Source organism: Eucyclogobius newberryi, unplaced genomic scaffold (genome assembly GCF_026437365.1).
Source record: "Eucyclogobius newberryi isolate DKJ021-1_F unplaced genomic scaffold, fEucNew1.0.hap1 SCAF_13, whole genome shotgun sequence".
Taxonomy (NCBI): Eukaryota; Metazoa; Chordata; class Actinopteri; order Gobiiformes; family Gobiidae; genus Eucyclogobius; species Eucyclogobius newberryi.
In genome coordinates this window covers 34,856,180-34,875,905 of record NW_027315757.1, presented here as the reverse complement: position 1 = coordinate 34,875,905, position 19,726 = coordinate 34,856,180, and the positions used below count along the sequence as shown (strand labels likewise).

Genomic DNA, 19,726 nt, shown 5'->3' with positions numbered 1-19,726 from the left:
GGAAAACTGTTTCTTTCAAAGCCAAAATGGAGCAAATCTGGCTTTAGAATAACCAGAACACAAAAAATGCACTCCAGGTTATAAACAGTGCCATGAGGTGTAAATGAGACGTGAATTGACTGAAATGTATTTAAAGTGCCTAAAGTGACAGGTCGGACGACTTATTGAACTAAAATGCAGTTCAGATAAATATATTTGGAATTTTGCTAAAAGAATCACATTTTTTAGTTTTATAATTTGACTTCCTGTTTGTAATTGCATCACATCAGACAGGACATGACCCCACTGTGCAAAATGTCATCTAATGTGACTTTATTTTGTTTACTTTAGAGGGTCAAAGGATGTTTCTTTGTGTCATTTTCTACAGATTTTTCATCGTTTTCTCCACAAATACCAACTCGATTGGTGTAAAACTTTCATTTCGATGTACAACAGGTACAAAACCTGTTAAAGGCACTTCAAACATGGGCCTTTTTTCAGTTTTATTTTTACCCTAGGAACCGGGTGTGTCCCGGTTTTCAATGTTGAAACTCTGGTCTCCCTATAATATAGTGGTCCTGAAATTCATGATGAACTTTGTTCATGACGAGATGTACACAGTATTTACAGAACAGGATGAAGTGATCAAACTTTAGCGAGGATGGATGCAATAAGTCTAAAGATGTGCCAGACCTTAATGTTTGCTGGTTTTATGAATTGTTCCTATTGGAAAAAGGAGTGTGTTCTTAGCAACCGTATATTACATCGTTTGTTGACCAGCTTGCCTAACTTTGAAATGACTAAATGACTTCTAGACAAGTGTGTCCCTTTATCCAGGTTTGGGACTGACACAAATGTAGGCCTATTCTGCCTCTGAACCTTCGAGGGTTTATTCATTAAATAACATTGTCTGTGGCTTTTAGGCAGCACTTCACGCATTCAAACCAAATCCCCCGGGAACACACATTCCCAGGTGCTTGGATTAGCATTAGCATTAGCACAGCATGATAGCACAGATAATTCACCATCACGTTATCTTCCTGAAATTCGACTCGGGGCAAAGAAAAACAAGCTTTCTCCAAACAATGAACAGCCAAACCAATGGATTCTCTGAGGAGTTCATTCAGTCCCTTCTGGAGGATAAGGCCCCAAGAGCTGTTGGCTATAGTGACCACTATAGTGGTCACTATAGTGGTCACAATAGTGGCGAACAGGATGTGGGTCATTAAGCCAACAAACCATCTCTATGCTCTTTGCAGTTTTAAAAAGGGCAGGACAAACTAGTTAAGAGGTCGTTGGACATCGGGATCACTGGACAGTAATGGTGTCTGTGCATCTGAGGCCAGTTAATGTGAGCGAGTGACCGCCGTGTGTGAGCAGAGTGTCGTTTGAACAGGAGGAACGTCTATCTCTCTATCTCTCTATATTGATGGGGTAGATAGTTTTATAGCTACCACTTTACTTTGTAGTAGTTGTTAAGTTGTAGACGTTGTCAGTTGTAACCCTGACCCAGTGGACAGTGTAAATACATGTACCAAAGATTCAGTAACTGTATTTCGGTGCCGTTATTCTGTCATCTGGTGGTATTCAGAAGACGGTTTCTCTTCTAAAATCAAAAGAACACATGGCTGAAGTCCAAATTGCGCTGCATTGCTGAGGAAGATGGAAAACACGGCTCTTGAGCCATTTTTCCATCTCGACTCGTTGGGGAAAAAAGAAGCATAACGAACAGTAAAACAAGTATAAAGCCGTTTAAATCCTATGTTGCTTTCCACTCACTGGTGGTAATGCAACTCCAGCTGAATGTATGTGACAGAACATATCACAATAGCAGTATTCTTCCTGACCTAAGATGCTTCTAACATCACAGCCCTCGTCCCAAATGAAAAGCTTGTGACCGGCTGGAAGCATTTTGGACTTGAGCTCAAATAATAACAAAGTCAAAGATTCAAAAAACAGCAGTACAAAGAGCCCATTGTGACCGGTCAGATCTTATTTTAATATCAAACTCAGGCAGACAAGAGATGAATCCATTAAGTTAGCGCTTTTGGACTGACCTAGTTGCAAATGTTGGTTCTCTAATGGACGCCAGGCAGACTTTGCCCTCCATGACCACTGTGATGACCACTGTGTATGGGAAGTATGTGCAGCTGTCGCCGGCAAAACATCTGGAGCCAGTTTGATTTCACTCCGAACGGTTGATCCACATCACAATCCTCCTGGGACTTGGCGGGCAAACGCGGTCATCCTCTTTGGGCATCGGTCCCGTTTATGTGGGTCAGGGCCTCAAAGTCTGTTTGTTCCCGTCACAAGCCAAATGCATGAGATCTGTCCACAACCCTTCATGTGCTGAGGTCATTGAAAAAGGCAGAATATAAAAAATGTAAAGCCCCAGTTGTTTAAGGTGAGTTACAAAATCAACTTAATTGTGGTATTAAAGCATCACTGACTCCAGCCGTTCCAGACGAGTCTTTGTTCTTGCCTGTTTTTTTATTATTAGGCCCGAGCGCCACAAGCTGGCGAGAGGCCTATTAGTCTCGTAAGGCCGTGCGAAGCACGGCTGCGAAAGTGCGCACGAAATCGAGCGCGAAGCGCTCGCCCACTTCCAAACACTCACTAACGCACTCCTCCACTCATGCACGCCCCGTGCATGCTAATTAGTTGTAGGAAAATGGAACATTACCGTTGTAAACGGGCGAAGCCCGTGCAAAAGTTTGCACTAAACGAGCACTTTACATTGGGATGACAACCGCTTCCCCACATAAAGCACTCATTTGCGCTAAGTAGCTCACGAATACGTTCCCCATCTCTTGCATGTTCCGTGCATATAAACATGTAATGCAAAAATTGAACATTATTACTGTATAGAGGGCCAAAAACACAAAGTGGGCGGAGCCCACTCAAAATTATCGAAAGTACCCGTCAGTGACCAGGGACCCACACCATGAGGTAGGAAAGCGCGAGCGCTTTCCGAAAATGTATAGTTTATGATATTTGAAAAATGGGAAACATTGTTTTCGCATCGGAATATTATTCTTTCTTCTTCTTCTTCTCGGGACCAACCCCCCCATTTTTCACCCAGTGAACATTGACGAAAAGTCACAAAAATGTTCACACCTCTAAAAATCGTGCCTCTCTACATTCTGGCTATTTCCCTTTTCTAAAATAAAAAAAATTCGCGCGTCAGCGCCCCCAAATGTACCAAAAATGCATTGAGGGATGGGAAATGACCCAAAAAAAATCTGATCGTAGAATCATGAAATTTGGCGCAGAGGTAGATGGTGACAAGAGAAGTAAAAAATATTATTACGGCAACGCCGTCCGCCCAACCAAATGTCGGCCATATTGCTTCAAAAATGGCTAAGCATGACTCGGGAGTTTTTCCAAACGTCGTACTTTTACAAACTCCTCCCAGGGCGTTGGTCCTAAAAAGCTGAAATTTGGTGAAAATGCTACTGAGGAGTGGGACATCAAAAGTTATCCAAATGACATTGATACCTGTCACGGTCTCTGAGCGGCGAAGCCGCAAACTGTAGCTAGAATTTCAGAAATCTCCCATATGTAAAATTTCTGCCGTTTGCGCAGATAAAGTCCGAATTGCGTCAAATTAGAATCAGTTGTTAAACTCTTTGCCCTAAACCTACTTGAAGTGAAATAAATTCATTTGGCGCCACAGCGCCCCCTACAGATTTTATATGGGGGTTAAATGTTTAGTTTTGCGAAATTATATGAAATTTGACACACAACTCAATTTTAGCATCCCCATCAAAAAAGTCAATAAGACCCATGTCATAATGGTTATGGCGTTGCCGTAACGATGACCGAAACCTTTCATGTTATTCCAATGGGGAAATCACCAGAACATGTTTACACTTTAGACTTTCACAAACTCCTCCCAGGGCGTCAGCCCTATTAACCTGAAATTTGGTGAGACTCATCTTCAGGGGTGGACCATCAAAAGTTATCCACATTTTTATTCAAAGAGTCACGGTGTCTGTGCGGCAAAGCCGCACATTTTGCCAAGAATTCAAAATAAAATAGCTTTTTGATGGTAAAACAAAGGGGAGAAGATGTGACAGCGTCACAGATTCAGCAGTAGGCGTAATAAAAGGACAATTGGGGTGCGTTAGCGCCCCCTCCTCTTGCGGCGTGGTGGCGGTGTGGCGGCGGCGTGGCGAGGGCCGATCATTGCCGCTTGCGGCTATATTTATTATTATTATTAGGCCCGAGCGCCACAAGCTGGCGAGAGGCCTATTAATCTCGTAAGGCCGTGCAAAGCACGGCTGCGAAAGTGCGCACATAGTGCGCATGAAATCGAGCACAAAGCGCTCGCCCACTTCCAAACACTCACTAACGCACTCCTCCACTCACGCACGCCCCGTGCATACTAATTAGTAGTAGGAAAATGGAACATTACCGTTGTAAACGGGCGAAGCCCGTGCAAAAGTGCGCACTAAACTTTGCGGTCGTCATCCCCTTATAAAGCACTCATTTGCGCTAAGTAGCTCACGAATACGTTCCCCATCTCTTGCATGTTCCGTGCATATAAGCATGTAATGCAAAAATTGAACATTATTACTGTTTAGAGGGCCAAAAACACAAAGTGGGCGGAGCCCACTCAAAATTAACGAAAGTACCCGTCAGTGACCAGGGACCCACACCATGAGGTAGGAAAGCGCGAGCGCTTTCCGAAAATGTATAGTTTATGATATTTGAAAAATTGGAAACATTGTTTTCGCATCGGACTATTATTCTTTCTTTTTTCTTTCTTCTCGGGACCAACCCCCCCATTTTTCACCCAGTGAACATTGACGAAAAGTCACAAAAATTTGCACACCTCTAAAAATCGTGCCTCTCTACATTCTGGCTATTTTCTTTTTCTAAAATAAAAAAATTTGCGCGTCAGCGCCCCCAAATGTACCAAAAATGCATTGAGAGATAGGAAATGACCCAAAAAAAATCTGATCGTAGAATCATGAAATTTGGCGCAGAGGTAGATGGTGACAAGAGAAGTAAAAAATATTATTACGGCAACGCCGTCCGCCCAACCAAATGTCGGCCATATTGCTTCAAAAATGGCTAAGCATGACTCGGGAGTTTTTCCAAACGTCGTACTTTTACAAACTCCTCCCAGGGCGTTGGCTCTAAAAAGCTGAAATTTGGTGAAAATGCTACTGAGGAGTGGGACATCAAAAGTTATTCAAATGACATTGACCCTGTCACGGTCTCTGAGCGGCGAAGCCGCAAACTGTAACAATAATTTCAAAAATCTCCCAAATTTAACATTTCTGCCGTTTGCGCAGATAAAGTCCGAATTGTGTCCGAGTTGTGAAATAAATTAATTTGGCGCCACAGCGCCCCCTACAGATTTCATATGGAGGTTAAATGTTTTAGTTTTGCGAAATTATATGACATTTGACACACTACTCAATTTTGTCATACCCATCAAAAAAGTCAATGAGACCCATGTCATAATTGTTATGGCGTTGCCGTAGCGATGACCAAAACCTCCCATGTTATTCCAATGGGGAAATCGCCAGAACATGTTTACACTTTAGACTTTCATGAACTCCTCTTAGGGCGTCAGCCCTATTAACCTAAAATTTGGTGAGACTCATCTTCAGGGGTGGACCATCAAAAGTTATCCACATTTTTATTCAAAGAGTCACGGTCATTTTGCCAAGAATTCAAAATAAAATTGCTTTTTGATGGTAAAACAAAGTGGAGAAGATGTGACAGCGTCACAGATTCAGCAGTAGATGTAATAAAAGGACAATTGGGGCGCGTTAGCGCCCCCTCCTCTTGCGGCGTGGCGAGGGCCAATCATTGCCGCTTGCGGCTATATTTATTATTATTAATTATTATTCATTTTGAACATTGATGAAAGTCACACATGGGGACATGGGTCACACATGGGGACATGGGTCACACATGGGTCACACTCGGGGACATGGGTCACACTCGGGGACATGGGTCACACTCGGGGACATGGGTCACACTCGGGGACATGGGTCACACTCGGGGACATGGGTCACACTCGGGGACATGGGTCACACTTTGTAGAACGCCCGTCCCAACAGTGCGACTAGTTCAAAGAAGAAAAAACATGAAACTCTTAATCTTTGGCCTAGGCTCATGAGACTTGGGACAGTGAGAGCTACATTTGACCTCTGATGAGTAAAACGCACCTGGAGCATCGCTCTATGATAAACAGGAAGTCAGCCATGTTGTATCCAAGTGGCGCCGCCATGCTTGACTGTTTTTTTCCCTGAAAATCGTACTTGTCCCAGGTTTTTGTCCGATCAAGCTCAAAACAACACTTTTTGCATCTAAAGACATTGAAATGTAATAAATATTCAAAAGAATGTTGATATTCTTTACGGTCTCTGCGTAACACGCCCTCAAAAAAGGCTTAATTTCCTGTTTTTTCAAGGACAAGTCAGGCCTAATGGAAATGATCTACGGAGCTCATATTTCACTCACTAATGTGTTTTTATGGTTTGATTGGAAATAATACCGTCTAATAAACTTACTCTATAGCGCCCCCTATCCATTGTGTGAAACTCAACATTGTCTGATTTGTTTGAAACTCATGGATTATATTCTCCTCCAGACGCCATGAAAATAGTGCATTACAGATATTGTGTATTTTCACAATTGGCCAGCAGGGGCGCAATGAATCCCTTCACTTCCTCTTCCGCTTTTATCTTGATGGAACATTTCCAGCATTAGCGGCGGGTCTCTGTTGCTAGGTGACGGAGATACAGGGAGAGGGGGGGTTTAAAGAATAAAGTCTAAAGAATAAAGTCTAAAGAATGCCGTGTCGGGGCAATCGCGATCGAAACACGGTCGCGCTGGTGGCGAGAGCCATCATCGCCGCGGCTTTAATTGAACGTTTTCTTTGAGATCAAAATCAGAGTTTCAAAGTAACGTTCTGAACAGCAGTTCAAGATGTAAACAAACCAAACACGTACAGCAGGTCTAGTCAATTTGTGGCCCGCGGGCCAGATCAGGCCCTCCAAACAGTCTGTTCTGGCCCGCATCTTCCAAATACTTTTATACACTTCAATTTTTTTCTTGTTTACTAGTTTAGTCTTAGTTTTGTCCTTGTTTAATTCTGTTTTAGACCTGGAATAGCCCTGGTTTAGCACTGGTTTGTAATATATAGTGTCATATGTTCTAGTAACATTGATGCAAAAAAAAACAATTTGACCTTATTTTTAGAGTTTGGTAGATATTGCATTGTTGTCATGATACAGCACAGTCACTTTAGCATGTAGCATATGTGCTTTTTGTTCCACCATTTTACAACTGCGGCACTGCCACTACGATTGAAACAAGAGCAGAGCTGAGAAGACAAATCATTTTCTGACACGTCAACAAAGGTCATGACAATACACTTCATCTGAGAAACATGGAACAGAATTGTAAAGAAACTGCCATAATTTCAAAACCAACACATTCTCTCTATATTGACCTCAAACTAATTATAGATTTGGAAGGAATCCATTTCATTCCCCATTTTATGACTAGCTCAGAGTCAGAACGGTCCAAAACAAACGTCGATTCAACGTCTCTTTCTATCACACATCCGCACTATTGGACGGGTGGCACTGCTGACAATGAGGCTCGGAGCGATGGTGGCGTGGTGGGGGAGGGGTGTGGGAGGGAGAGGAGGGGTGTGGGAGGGAGAGGAGGGGTGTGGGGGGAGAGGAGGGGTGTGGGAGGGAGAGGAGGGGGCATTGGATGGACATTTGATGAAATGATTGAAAGGGACGGAGAGAACAGGAAGAGATTCACACACCTCATCGTTAGTTCATAACCCAATCTCTGCGTTCACATTGATTTGGGACACGAGTTTTACACCTATTCATTACAGCACATATTACAGCACATATGGAATCACATATAGCAGCTTTAGCTTTATAGCAGCTTTAGAAATCAAATAAAAAACCTCTAAATATCATCAACACAATATGGCCATAGCGAGGACTGTATTATGGACACACTGTGCCTCTTGAGCTCCACATTAATTATACAACGCTGAAAGGAAACATGCCGGTTGGCATGGCAACAGGTCCTAGAATAATGATGATTCAGGCCCTTTCAGTCTGAGAACTGGTAGTTTGAATGGGGCCAAGTAAAAAGTAAAGAAAATCCCACTAAACAAGTCACCAATTAGTCAATCCTCTGGTCAGATGTGACGGCAGGACCGGCCTGAGCCGTTTTACATCTGAAAGACCACACGCGTGCTCATTAGTATGTGTTTACTCAGATTAATGCTGGGTTTTGTTGCACTGGTTGTGCCGTGTCATGTTTGTGGCTGAGTCAGACGATGAAAGGAACATTAAGTGTCAGAATGTTCCATTCTTTTGTTTGAAGGTGGTTCTGTGAGTGGGTTTGGCTTCCACACAGTTTAGACTACATTATTCACACAATGTTATACATGATGTTCTGAATGAACAGGTTTTCTTTACTTGGAAGAGCATTCTGGGTCTGAATATTCGAGGCCATTTGGATCTTTAATGACTCTGAGTGTGATGCATCTGGGCCAAGAGTGTCCTATAACTGACTCTCCTTGAGGGGCCAGAGCCACCGGGGGATGCTCCAACATACCATCACATGAACCCTTTCACTGCCACAGGCCTGACATGCCCCCACACCGGGCCTGGGCCCGCAGCGGGCCCCCACCACACCCACCTTGCCGGGTAGAGACGTTCCTCTCGTTGGCCGCCGTGAGGACGACTTGTGGATGGCTCTGCTCCAGGACGAACAGCTCGTCTTTGCCAACACGGCCACTCTTGCCGGACTTCATGGTTCCTGAGGGCCCGGAGGGGGCCAGGTACAGGCCGTTACAGTCCCTGAACGCCACCTTCCCGGAGCGGAACTCCAGCGTGTAGCCCGTGGTCTTGTCGGGGGTCGCCACCAGCGCGCCGTCGTTGCGCAGGAAGCGGTTGTCGGAGGTCTGCAGGTGGTACCGCTGGTCCCGGAACACCAGCGTGATCATGGAGTCCACGCCCCACGGCACGTCCCGGTCGATGGCGATCTCATCCACCTTGGAGCTCAGGTGCGCGTAGCGCTTACGCGTCAGGCTGAACATGTTGACCTGCGGGTGCATCGCGATGTGGACGCTCCACTTCTCCGCCACGGACACGGTCTGCGCGAAGCAGATGATGCGGTCCTCGGTGCCGCCCAGGTACCGGCTGAACTGTTCGGACTGCAGTGACCAGCGGCCGTCATCGTGCGCCGTGATGATGAAGCGGCAGTCGGGGCCCGGGGCCTCGCTGTCCCCGGTCACGTTGCCGTCTTTATCCGCCGCGATGTACCGGCCCAGGTGGGACTTGAGGCAGAAGACGTTGCTGTTGGCCTCGTCCCCGCTCTGCTCCAGGGTCCAGATCTGCTTCTTCTTCAAACTCGTGGCGGACGCGTTGATCTTGAAGCCGAACGTCTCCGCGGTCAGGTACTTGTTCCCGCAGTTGATGAGACCGAACTGGATCTGCAGCATGTCGCTGGTCCCGTTGGCCGAGCCGTTGGTTGTCATGGTGATGGTCCGGTCCGGTTGTGCACAGAGGATGCGGCTGGAGGCTGGGATGCGGCTCGCGTGCTTCTCTTTGTCTGAGCTGAGGCTGTGCGCGCGCGCCCCGGGTCCGCTCTGTGTGCGTGTGTCAGCAGCGCGAGCCCCGCGCGCGGCTGCAGCCTTTATACCATCAGTGACGTGGGGCTGGAGCCACGCCCCCTGAGCACCACTTTGACTTTTACATAAAACAGCAATAATGTTTCACCTGAAAGGATCAGGATCATTGCTAAAGCTGCAGGGAGATTCCTTGGAACAAAGGAGCTTGAATGGGCAGATATAGAAAACAGGCTAAAGGCGCTAAATGGGAGTCGGAGTGATGGGGGTCTGCTTGTGGGGAGTCAGGGTGATCAGAGTGACGAGATGGGGGTGGGGGTGGTCTCCTGTCCTTGTCCAGTCTCGTAGACGCACGGCTACCAAGCAGCGACATCAGTGGACATATTAAAGCCTATAGAATGAAGCCTAAAGAATAAAGCTGTGCGGTGGAAGCACCGAACGTCAAAGAAGGAGAGGAAGATGAAGAAGAGTCTCCCTGGAATAAAGCCGGTTGTTGTTGTTGTTGTTGTTGTCGTTTTATGGCGGTTGGCATCCAAGTGTTGCATTACCGCCAGACTTTATTCCTCAGACGTTTCGTAGTCCTCAGACTCTGAAACAACAACAACTATTCTAGTCACAAAGACATATCATGACCTCATGGGCTTTGTAACACCAAAGCAATGGAAGGAGTACTTTTACGGACTACGACAGTCTGAGGACTACGAAACGTCTGAGGAATAAAGTCTGGCGGTAATGCAACAATTGGATGCCAACCGCCATAAAACAACAACAACAACAACAACAACAACCTAAAAGTCCTGTTTGAATAAAGACGTGTTCATATGTACTAAAGTGCCTTTAGTTCAGACCCACATTGACAACTTTCCATTCCAAATGAGCAGCTGGTTTAATTTGACCTTTTTCTGGACTTTCAGTCACGCAGCGCTCCTCATTTATATTGTTTTCTATCAATAATGTTTGTTTGCCTCTGTAACTCTTTCACCTGTCACCGTTGAATCAAAAAGAACAAAGAACACGTTTCATTTCTCTGGAGGATCATTCAACTCTTCTGATTTAAAGTCGATAAAACCACACACATTGTAAGTTTTATTCCTAGCGAGCGATAAAGTGATAAGGTCCCTCCAAAACGCCCTTATCAGATGAACTCAGCATTCAAATCATGAGGCTCGTGCACAAAGCCTCGTTCATGTCACATCAGAGGCAGGAAAGGCCCCGCTCCACAAACAAAGGGGCCAAACACATCTCACTGGACTCTCCTCACAACATGGCAACTACATGGATCGTAACCTGTTGTGATCTGTGTCAGACGTGTAGCGTGTGTGAACGTGACATGACGACTGCAGACTTTGATTCATATGGTCAATATGCATTTTCATCAGTAAATCCTGTGGGTGAGTTGTGTTGGTGTGTGTGTTTGTGTTGGTGTGTGTGTTTGTGTTGGTGTTTGTGTTGGTGTTTGTGTTGGTGTGTGTGTTTGTGTTGGTGTGTGTGTTTGTGTTGGTGTGTGTGTTTGTGTTGGTGTGTGTGTTTGTGTTGGTGTGTGTGTTTGTGTTGGTGTGTGTGTTTGTGTGTGTGTTTGTGTTGTTGTTGGCGTTGGTGTTTGTGTTGGTGTTTGTGTTGGTGTGTGTGTTTGTGTTGGTGTGTGTGTTTGTGTTGGTGTTTGTGTTGGTGTGTGTGTTTGTGTTGGTGTTTGTGTTGGTGTGTGTGTTTGTGTTGGTGTGTGTGTTTGTGTTGGTGTGTGTGTTTGTGTTGGTGTGTGTGTTTGTGTTGGTGTGTGTGTTTGTGTTGGTGTGTGTGTTTGTGTTGGTGTTTGTGTTGGTGTTTGTGTTGGTGTGTGTGTTTGTGTTGGTGTGTGTGTTTGTGTTGGTGTGTGTGTTTGTGTTGGTGTGTGTGTTTGTGTTGGTGTGTGTGTTTGTGTTGGTGTGTGTGTTTGTGTTGGTGTTTGTGTTGGTGTTTGTGTTGGTGTGTGTGTTTGTGTTGGTGTGTGTGTTTGTGTTGGTGTGTGTGTTTGTGTTGGTGTTTGTGTTGGTGTTTGTGTTGGTGTGTGTGTTTGTGTTGGTGTGTGTGTTTGTGTTGGTGTGTGTGTTTGTGTTGGTGTGTGTGTTTGTGTTGGTGTGTGTGTTTGTGTTGGTGTGTGTGTTTGTGTGTGTGTTTGTGTTGTTGTTGGCGTTGGTGTTTGTGTTGGTGTTTGTGTTGGTGTGTGTGTTTGTGTTGGTGTGTGTGTTTGTGTGTGTGTTTGTGTTGGTGTTTGTGTTGGTGTTTGTGTTGGTGTGTGTGTTTGTGTTGGTGTTTGTGTTGGTGTTTGTGTTGGTGTTGGTGTGTGTGTTTGTGTGTGTGTTTGTGTTGGTGTGTGTGTTTGTGTTGGTGTGTGTGTTTGTGTTGGTGTGTGTGTTTGTGTTGGTGTTTGTGTTGGTGTTTGTGTTGGTGTGTGTGTTTGTGTTGGTGTGTGTGTTTGTGTTGGTGTGTGTGTTTGTGTTGGTGTGTGTGTTTGTGTTGGTGTTTGTGTTTGTGTTGGTGTTTGTGTTGGTGTGTGTGTTTGTGTTGGTGTGTGTGTTTGTGTTGGTGTTTGTGTTGGTGTTTGTGTTGGTGTGTGTGTTTGTGTTGGTGTGTGTGTTTGTGTTGGTGTGTGTGTTTGTGTTGGTGTTTGTGTTGGTGTTTGTGTTGGTGTGTGTGTTTGTGTTGGTGTGTGTGTTTGTGTTGGTGTGTGTGTTTGTGTTGGTGTGTGTGTTTGTGTTGGTGTGTGTGTTTGTGTGTGTGTTTGTGTTGTTGTTGGCGTTGGTGTTTGTGTTGGTGTTTGTGTTGGTGTGTGTGTTTGTGTTGGTGTGTGTGTTTGTGTGTGTGTTTGTGTTGGTGTTTGTGTTGGTGTTTGTGTTGGTGTGTGTGTTTGTGTTGGTGTTTGTGTTGGTGTTTGTGTTGGTGTTGGTGTGTGTGTTTGTGTGTGTGTTTGTGTTGGTGTGTGTGTTTGTGTTGGTGTGTGTGTTTGTGTTGGTGTGTGTGTTTGTGTTGGTGTTTGTGTTTGTGTTGGTGTTTGTGTTGGTGTGTGTGTTTGTGTTGGTGTGTGTGTTTGTGTTGGTGTGTGTGTTTGTGTTGGTGTGTGTGTTTGTGTTGGTGTGTGTGTTTGTGTTGGTGTGTGTGTTTGTGTGTGTGTTTGTGTTGGTGTTTGTGTTGGTGTGTGTGTTTGTGTTGGTGTTTGTGTTGGTGTTTGTGTTGGTGTTGGTGTGTGTGTTTGTGTGTGTGTTTGTGTTGCCGTTGGTGTTGGTGTTTGTGTTGGCGTTGGTGTTTGTGTTGGTGTTGCCGTTGGTGTTTGTGTTGGCGTTGGTGTGTGTGTTTGTGTTGGTGTTTGTGTTGGTGTTGGTGTTGCCGTTGGTGTTGGTGTGTGTGTTTGTGTTGGTGTGTGTGTTTGTGTGTGTGTTTGTGTTGGCGTTGGTGTTTGTGTTGGTGTTGCCGTTGGTGTTGGTGTTTGTGTTGGCGTTGGTGTGTGTGTTTGTGTTGGTGTGTGTGTTTGTGTTGGTGTTTGTGTTGGTGTGTGTGTTTGTGTTGGTGTTTGTGTTGGTGTGTGTGTTTGTGTTGGTGTTGCCGTTGGTGTTGGTGTTTGTGTTTGTGTTGGTGTGTGTGTTTGTGTTGGTGTGTGTGTTTGTGTGTGTGTTTGTGTTGGTGTGTGTGTTTGTGTTGGTGTGTGTGTTTGTGTTTGTGTTGGTGTTGGCGTTGGTGTTTGTGTTGGTGTGTGTGTTTGTGTTGCTGTGTGTGTTTGTGTTGGTGTTGGCGTTGGTGTTGGTGTGTGTGTTTGTGTTGGTGTTGGTGTGTGTGTTTGTGTTGCTGTGTGTGTTTGTGTTGGCGTTGGTGTTGGTGTGTGTGTTGGTGTTGGTGTGTGTGTTTGTGTTGGTGTTGGTGTTGGCGTTGGTGTGTGTGTTGGTGTTGGTGTGTGTGTTGGTGTGTGTGTTGGTGTGTGTGTTGGTGTGTGTGTTGGCGTTTGTGTTGGTGTTGGCGTTGGTGTGTGTGTTGGTGTTGGTGTGTGTGTTGGTGTGTGTGTTGGTGTGTGTGTTGGCGTTTGTGTTGGCGTTGGCGTTGGTGTTTGTGTTGGTGTGTGTGTTTGTGTTGCTGTGTGTGTTTGTGTTGGTGTTGGCGTTGGTGTTGGTGTGTGTGTTTGTGTTGGTGTTGGTGTGTGTGTTTGTGTTGCTGTGTGTGTTTGTGTTGGTGTTGGCGTTGGTGTTGGTGTGTGTGTTGGTGTTGGTGTGTGTGTTTGTGTTGGTGTTGGTGTTGGCGTTGGTGTGTGTGTTGGTGTTGGTGTGTGTGTTGGTGTGTGTGTTGGTGTGTGTGTTGGTGTGTGTGTTGGCGTTTGTGTTGGTGTTGGTGTGTGTGTTGGTGTTGGTGTGTGTGTTGGTGTGTGTGTTGGTGTGTGTGTTGGTGTGTGTGTTGGCGTTTGTGTTGGTGTTGGTGTGTGTGTTGGTGTTGGTGTGTGTGTTGGTGTTGGCGTTGGTGTGTGTGTTGGTGTTGGTGTGTGTGTTGGTGTGTGTGTTGGTGTGTGTGTTGGCGTTTGTGTTGGTGTTGGCGTTGGTGTGTGTGTTGGTGTTGGTGTGTGTGTTGGTGTGTGTGTTGGTGTGTGTGTTGGCGTTTGTGTTGGCGTTGGCGTTGGTGTTGTGGTGTCTCCTGCACGCCACGCTGTGTTGTAGAGGCAGTGCTGCTGTAATCTGCTCTGAAACGGTCTAATCTAATGTGTTTCAGTAGAAGATCTCCTATAAATAAATAAAAAACTCTCATAGACAAATAAATAAATAAATAAATAAATAAATACCATTGCATGTGATCCCGACAGTAATTGCACATGAATATGTGTCACGACAGCACATGGATTGCACATGAATTTCACAGTAATTGCACATGAATTGCACATGAATTCCAACAGCAATTGCACATATGACAGAATTGCACATCAGTATTAGGTTAGGTCAGTATTGTGAGTGTTCAGTACTAACAGTTTTTGTTATAAAGTCTGACAGCAGCAGGAAGGAAAGACCTACGGAACCTTTCCTTCACACATCGAGGGTGGATCAGTCTCTCACTGAAGCTGCTCTCCAGAGCGGAGAGAGTGTCCTGCAGGGGGCGACACTCATGGTCCAGCATAGATGTGAATCTAGCCAGGACCCTCCTGTCCCCCACCTCCTGCACCGAGTCCAGAGCACAGCCCAGGACGGAGCTGGACTTCTTGATGACTCTGTCCAGCCTCTTCCTCTCCCTCTCTGTGATGCTGCTGCTCCAGCAGGCCACACCTACAGGAGGGCTGATGCCACCACAGAGTCAGAGAAGGTCTTCAGGAGTGGCCCTGTCACTCCAAAAGACCTGAGTCTCCTCAGGAGGTAGAGCCGACTCTGGCTCTTCCTGTACAGTGCGTCCGTGTTATGAGTCCAGTCCAGTTTGTGGTTCAGATGAACACCCAGGTACTTGTATGAGTCACTCTCTCAATGTCCCGTCCCTGGATGTTCACTGGTGAGGGGGCAGTGGGGTGGCGTACTCCGCATCATCGTCGTCCGTGATGAGTCCGATGATGGCAGAGTCATCAGAGAACTTCTGCAGGACACAGCTGTCCGTGTCGTGTCTGAAGTCTGCAGTGTAAAGGGTGAAAAGAAAGGGTGCGAGGACAGTGCCCTGGGGCGCCCCCACACTGCAGGTCCGAGTGTCAGACACACAGTCCCGGGCTCTCACAAACTGGGGTCGGTCTGTGAGGTAGTCCAGGATCCACTCTGCCAGGTCATACTCCACACCAGCCGTCTCCAGCTTGTCCCTCAGGAGCAGCGGCTGATGGTGTTGAAGGCGCTGGAAAGATCAAAGAACAGAATCCTCACAGAGCTGCCAGGCTTTTCCAGGTGAGAGAGAGAGCGGTGCAGCAGGGAGATGACGGTGTCCTCCACTCTGATGCCAGACCGATATGCAAACTGCAGCGGGTCCATGGCTGAGCTCACGGTGGAGCAGAGGTGGTCCAGGACCAGCCGCTCCAGTGTCTTCATCAGGTGGGAAGTGAGAGCCACTGGCCTGAAGCTGTTGAGGTCTTTGGGGCGCAGTGTCTTAGGCACAGGTACCAGACAGGAGGTCTTCCAGACCTGTGGTACCACCCTCAGCTTCAGGCTCATGTTGAAGACATGCTCCATAACTCCACACAGTTCATCTGCGCAGGACTTAAGGAGCCTGGGGCTGATGCCATCAGGTCCTGCTGCCTTCCTCACTTTAATCCTCTTCAGCTCACTCCTCACCTGTGCTGCTGTGACATGATTTAACAATGATTTAAATCATTCACCCACTGTAGATCCCAATCGGTCTGGGCAGGGGGGATTTTGAAGCCCAAGATGGTTTTCAGGCTCCTCCACACTCCCTGAATGTTCTTCTGCTGCAGCTGCTCCTCCATCCTCCTCTTGTAGCCGGCCTCAGCCTGCCTGATCTTCCTCCTCAGCTCCTCCTTGTTCCCTGACCTGAAGGCTCTCTTCTTCTCCTTCAGCAGAGCCTTCAGTTCACGGTTATTATCTTGTGTGAGCTTCAATAAGAAGGTCAGAACACAAATGTAAATAGTCTGGTTATTGTTTTAACAAGTCGAACATTCGAATGGTTCAATTTTGACAGTTTATTATTTGGTCTGTGCAATCGATGGAATCATAATAAGAGTTATTTCTGTCGATGAAAGACTTGTTTTTAGTCTTTGTCGTGAAGATGTGTTTAGTAAAAACATGTGGTTTGTAGAGTTCAGACTTTTGGAGGAAGAAATTTACTATTATTTTGTCAGTGGCGATGGTGAAAGCTCTGTGTAGTTTATGTATAGTTTATGTGTAGTTTATGTGTAGTTTATGTGTAGTTTATGTATAGTTTATGTGTAGTTTATGTGTAGTTTATGTGTAGTTTATGTATAGTTTATATATAGTTTATGTGTAGTTTATGTGTAGTTTATGTGTAGTTTATGTGTAGTTTATGTATAGTTTATGTGTAGTTTATATATAGTTTATATATAGTTTATGTGTAGTTTGTGTAATTTATGTGTAGTTTATGTGTAGTTTATATATAGTTTATGTGTAGTTTATGTGTCGTTTATATATAGTTTATGTGTAGTTTGTGTGTAGTTTATATATAGTTTATGTGTAGTTTATATATGTTTGTGTAGTTTATATATAGTTTGTGTAGTTTGTGTAATTTATGTGTAGTTTATGTGTAGTTTATGTGTAGTTTATGTGTAGTTTATGTGTAGTTTGTGTAGTTTATGTGTAGTTTATATATGTTTATGTGTAGTTTATATATATGTCGGTGTAATCCCTCATTCGTCCAGGCGTGTTCCATAGTAGAAAAAGCTTCAGTTGTAGTCATCTGGACTCAGTTTGAAAAAGTAGACGTTTCGCAGGACAAAAGGGAAACTGAACAGAGAAGGAAGGGTGTTTCTATCCCTTATGTGTCTGGCCTGTCGGAAAAACTGCAGAGAATTTTTAGACAACACGAAGTCCCTGTTTATTTTAAACCAGGAAACACTTTAAGACAAAAACTGGTTCACCCTAAGGACAAATTGCCGACTCAAAAACAGAGCAATGTAGTTTATTCGATCCAATGCAGTGAAGAAAGCTGTAAAGAACGTTACATAGGTGAGACAAAACAGCCTCTACACAAGAGGCTCTATCAGCACAGAAGAAATACTAGTTCAGGACCTCAGAGTGCCGTGCATCTCCATCTTGAAGCCTCTAATCACTCGTTTGAAGACGGTGAGGTGAAGGTTTTAAGCAGGGAGAAAAGATGGTTTGAAAGAGGAGTCAAGGAAGCTATTTTTGTTAAAAAAGAAAGACCTTCTTTAAACAGAAATGGAGGGCTTAGGTTTAATCTTCCTGTTATCTATAATGGGTTACTGAACCCCTGGAAAGGTAAAGGACCAGGGAATTCAGATGCTAATCAGGTCCTCAGGGTGGTTGAGCCAGGGTCTCACAAAGACAAAGAGGACTCTAATAGCCCATTAAGATTCTGAATAGGCTCGGTAGATACAAGGGGGAGTTTCTGTTGAAACCAACAACTCTTTCTACTTCAGGAAGGCTCCGCCCAATGGGCGGGTCTTACCACAGAACAGTATTAATATCGGAGTTCTCGATCTAAATTCTTTTATTGACAATGACTCTTGGATGAGAGTCGAAACGTCTATTTTTTGCAAACTGAGTCCAGATGAAACAACTGAAGCTTTTTCTACTATAGTTTATATATAGTTTATGTGTAGTTTGTGTAGTTTATGTGTAGTTTATGTGTAGTTTATGTGTAGTTTGTGTAGTTTATGTGTAGTTTATATATGTTTATGTGTAGTTTATATATAGTTTATGTGTATTTTACATATGTTTATGTGTAGTTTATGTGTAGTTTATGGTCATGAAAGTGACACTGAAAGACTTTTTGATTTAGTTCTTGAATAGAACAAATAAAACAAAAAAGTGGGTGCACAAGAAGATCGTGGGTTCGATTCCCGGGCCAGACCAACATCACATGACCTCGTCTGGGTGGAGTCTGGGTGGAGTCTGGGTGGAGTCTGCATGTTCTCCCTGTGTTACCGTGGGTTCTCTCCGGCTCCTCCCACCGTCCAATCACATGATGTGTGAGGTCAGAGTGTCTCTAAATTGTCCCTAGTGAGAGTGATGGTGTCTGTAATGTCCATGTCTCTGTGTTGAACCTGCGACGAGTTGGCCACTGTCCAGGATGTGCCCCGCCTAAGGCCCAAAGTCACTGGGATCATGACCCCTGACGGGAACAAGCGGGAGACAATGAATGAATGAATGAGGCCCAAATAAATGTTTCGCCATATTTTCCCAGCTCTTGTTCCAGGACGTTTCATTCTTCATTTTCTGAGCAGGAGATGACAGGTCAAACACAAGTCCAGCACATCACCGTCTGAAATATACAAAACAAAGCGCCACTGCCCCACACTGCATTCTTTAGTCTTTATTCTTTAGTCTTTATTCTTTAGACTTTATTCTTTAGACTTTATTCTTTAAACCCCCTCCTCCCTGTATCTCCGTCTAGCAACCTAGACCCGCCGCTAACGCTGATGCTAACGCTAATGCTAAGATCACGGCACGAGAGGAAATAGTCAAAGTAAAAAGAGAGAATTTAAAAGTTCTCATGTTTTCACTCATCGTCAGGACAAAAAAATGGCGCAAAAGTTGATCGCGGCAGAAAGTTCCGAACGTGAAGCAAAACTGTAACTTTAGACTTCAGACTCACCATAAAGTCGTCTCAAATGTATCACTTCAAATGCTTTGCACAGCAGAACTATCTAATTATACAAACCAGTCATTTTCCTCGGCCTCAAATGCATCAGTTACAGTAAAAGTCTGTCTTAAGTGAAGCTTCTGCTGATGCAAAGGTTGTGATAAAGTTGATGAAGCCACCGAATGATCAAAACGAGCTTCCAACTGTGTCCAACATGTGAATCTCCAGTTTGTCCTTTGACTATTGACGACTGTTTGTCACGCTAAAGGTGGTGTTTACATGACATCACAACATGCTAAGGGCGGGTCAGATTGTTGCACATTATCACCACATGACCCCAGTATTACCAACGTTACACTGGATTCCAGTCTCTCACAGACATTGAGATTTGACAATGACATCATTTCTAAATGATGTCATTGCTCCACAAATGGCAGCGGTCCAAAGTATCTGTTGGACCTGCTGACTCTTTATGGGCCCCTGAGATCAGCTGGTCCTGGTCTCCTGGTGGTGCCTGAAGTTCAAATCAAACACGATGAAGCCTCTTTTCTCGTTTTATGCCAGCTCTACATTTGACCCAGCTCTACATTTGACCCAGATCTACATTTGACCTTTAGCTCATGTGCATCTCCTGCTTTCACTCTGACCCTGAAAGAGACAAGATTAACAGTCATGTGTATTGTCTCCACTGTCCTATATTATAGTCCAAAAGACGGGTAGTGGGGGGGGCGGGGGTGTCCATCTTTGTTCCCTTCAGCTTTGAGGCAGTTACCATGGAAACGGGGCCGTGGACAGCTCTGGCAAAGGGCGAGAAGCGGCGCATGCGACCGACACGCTGACACACTGACACACAAGAGTCCACTGCGGCACTGCGTCAGGACACACAAAGATGGACCAATGGGAGCC

General features: G+C 45.1%; 1 protein-coding gene across 1 annotated transcript in view; it reads right to left on the bottom strand.

Annotated features, from left to right (window-relative positions):
* The window catches only part of fscn1a (fascin actin-bundling protein 1a), a 30,400-nt gene extending 20,757 nt beyond the window's left edge, over positions 1-9,643 (bottom strand). The window contains exon 1 of the mRNA XM_072443764.1: positions 8,680-9,643. Coding sequence (XP_072299865.1) covers positions 8,680-9,520 — 841 coding nt within the window. The 5' untranslated portion in view covers positions 9,521-9,643. The remainder of the gene's footprint in view (positions 1-8,679) is intronic.
* Positions 9,644-19,726: the final 10,083 nt, after the last annotated feature.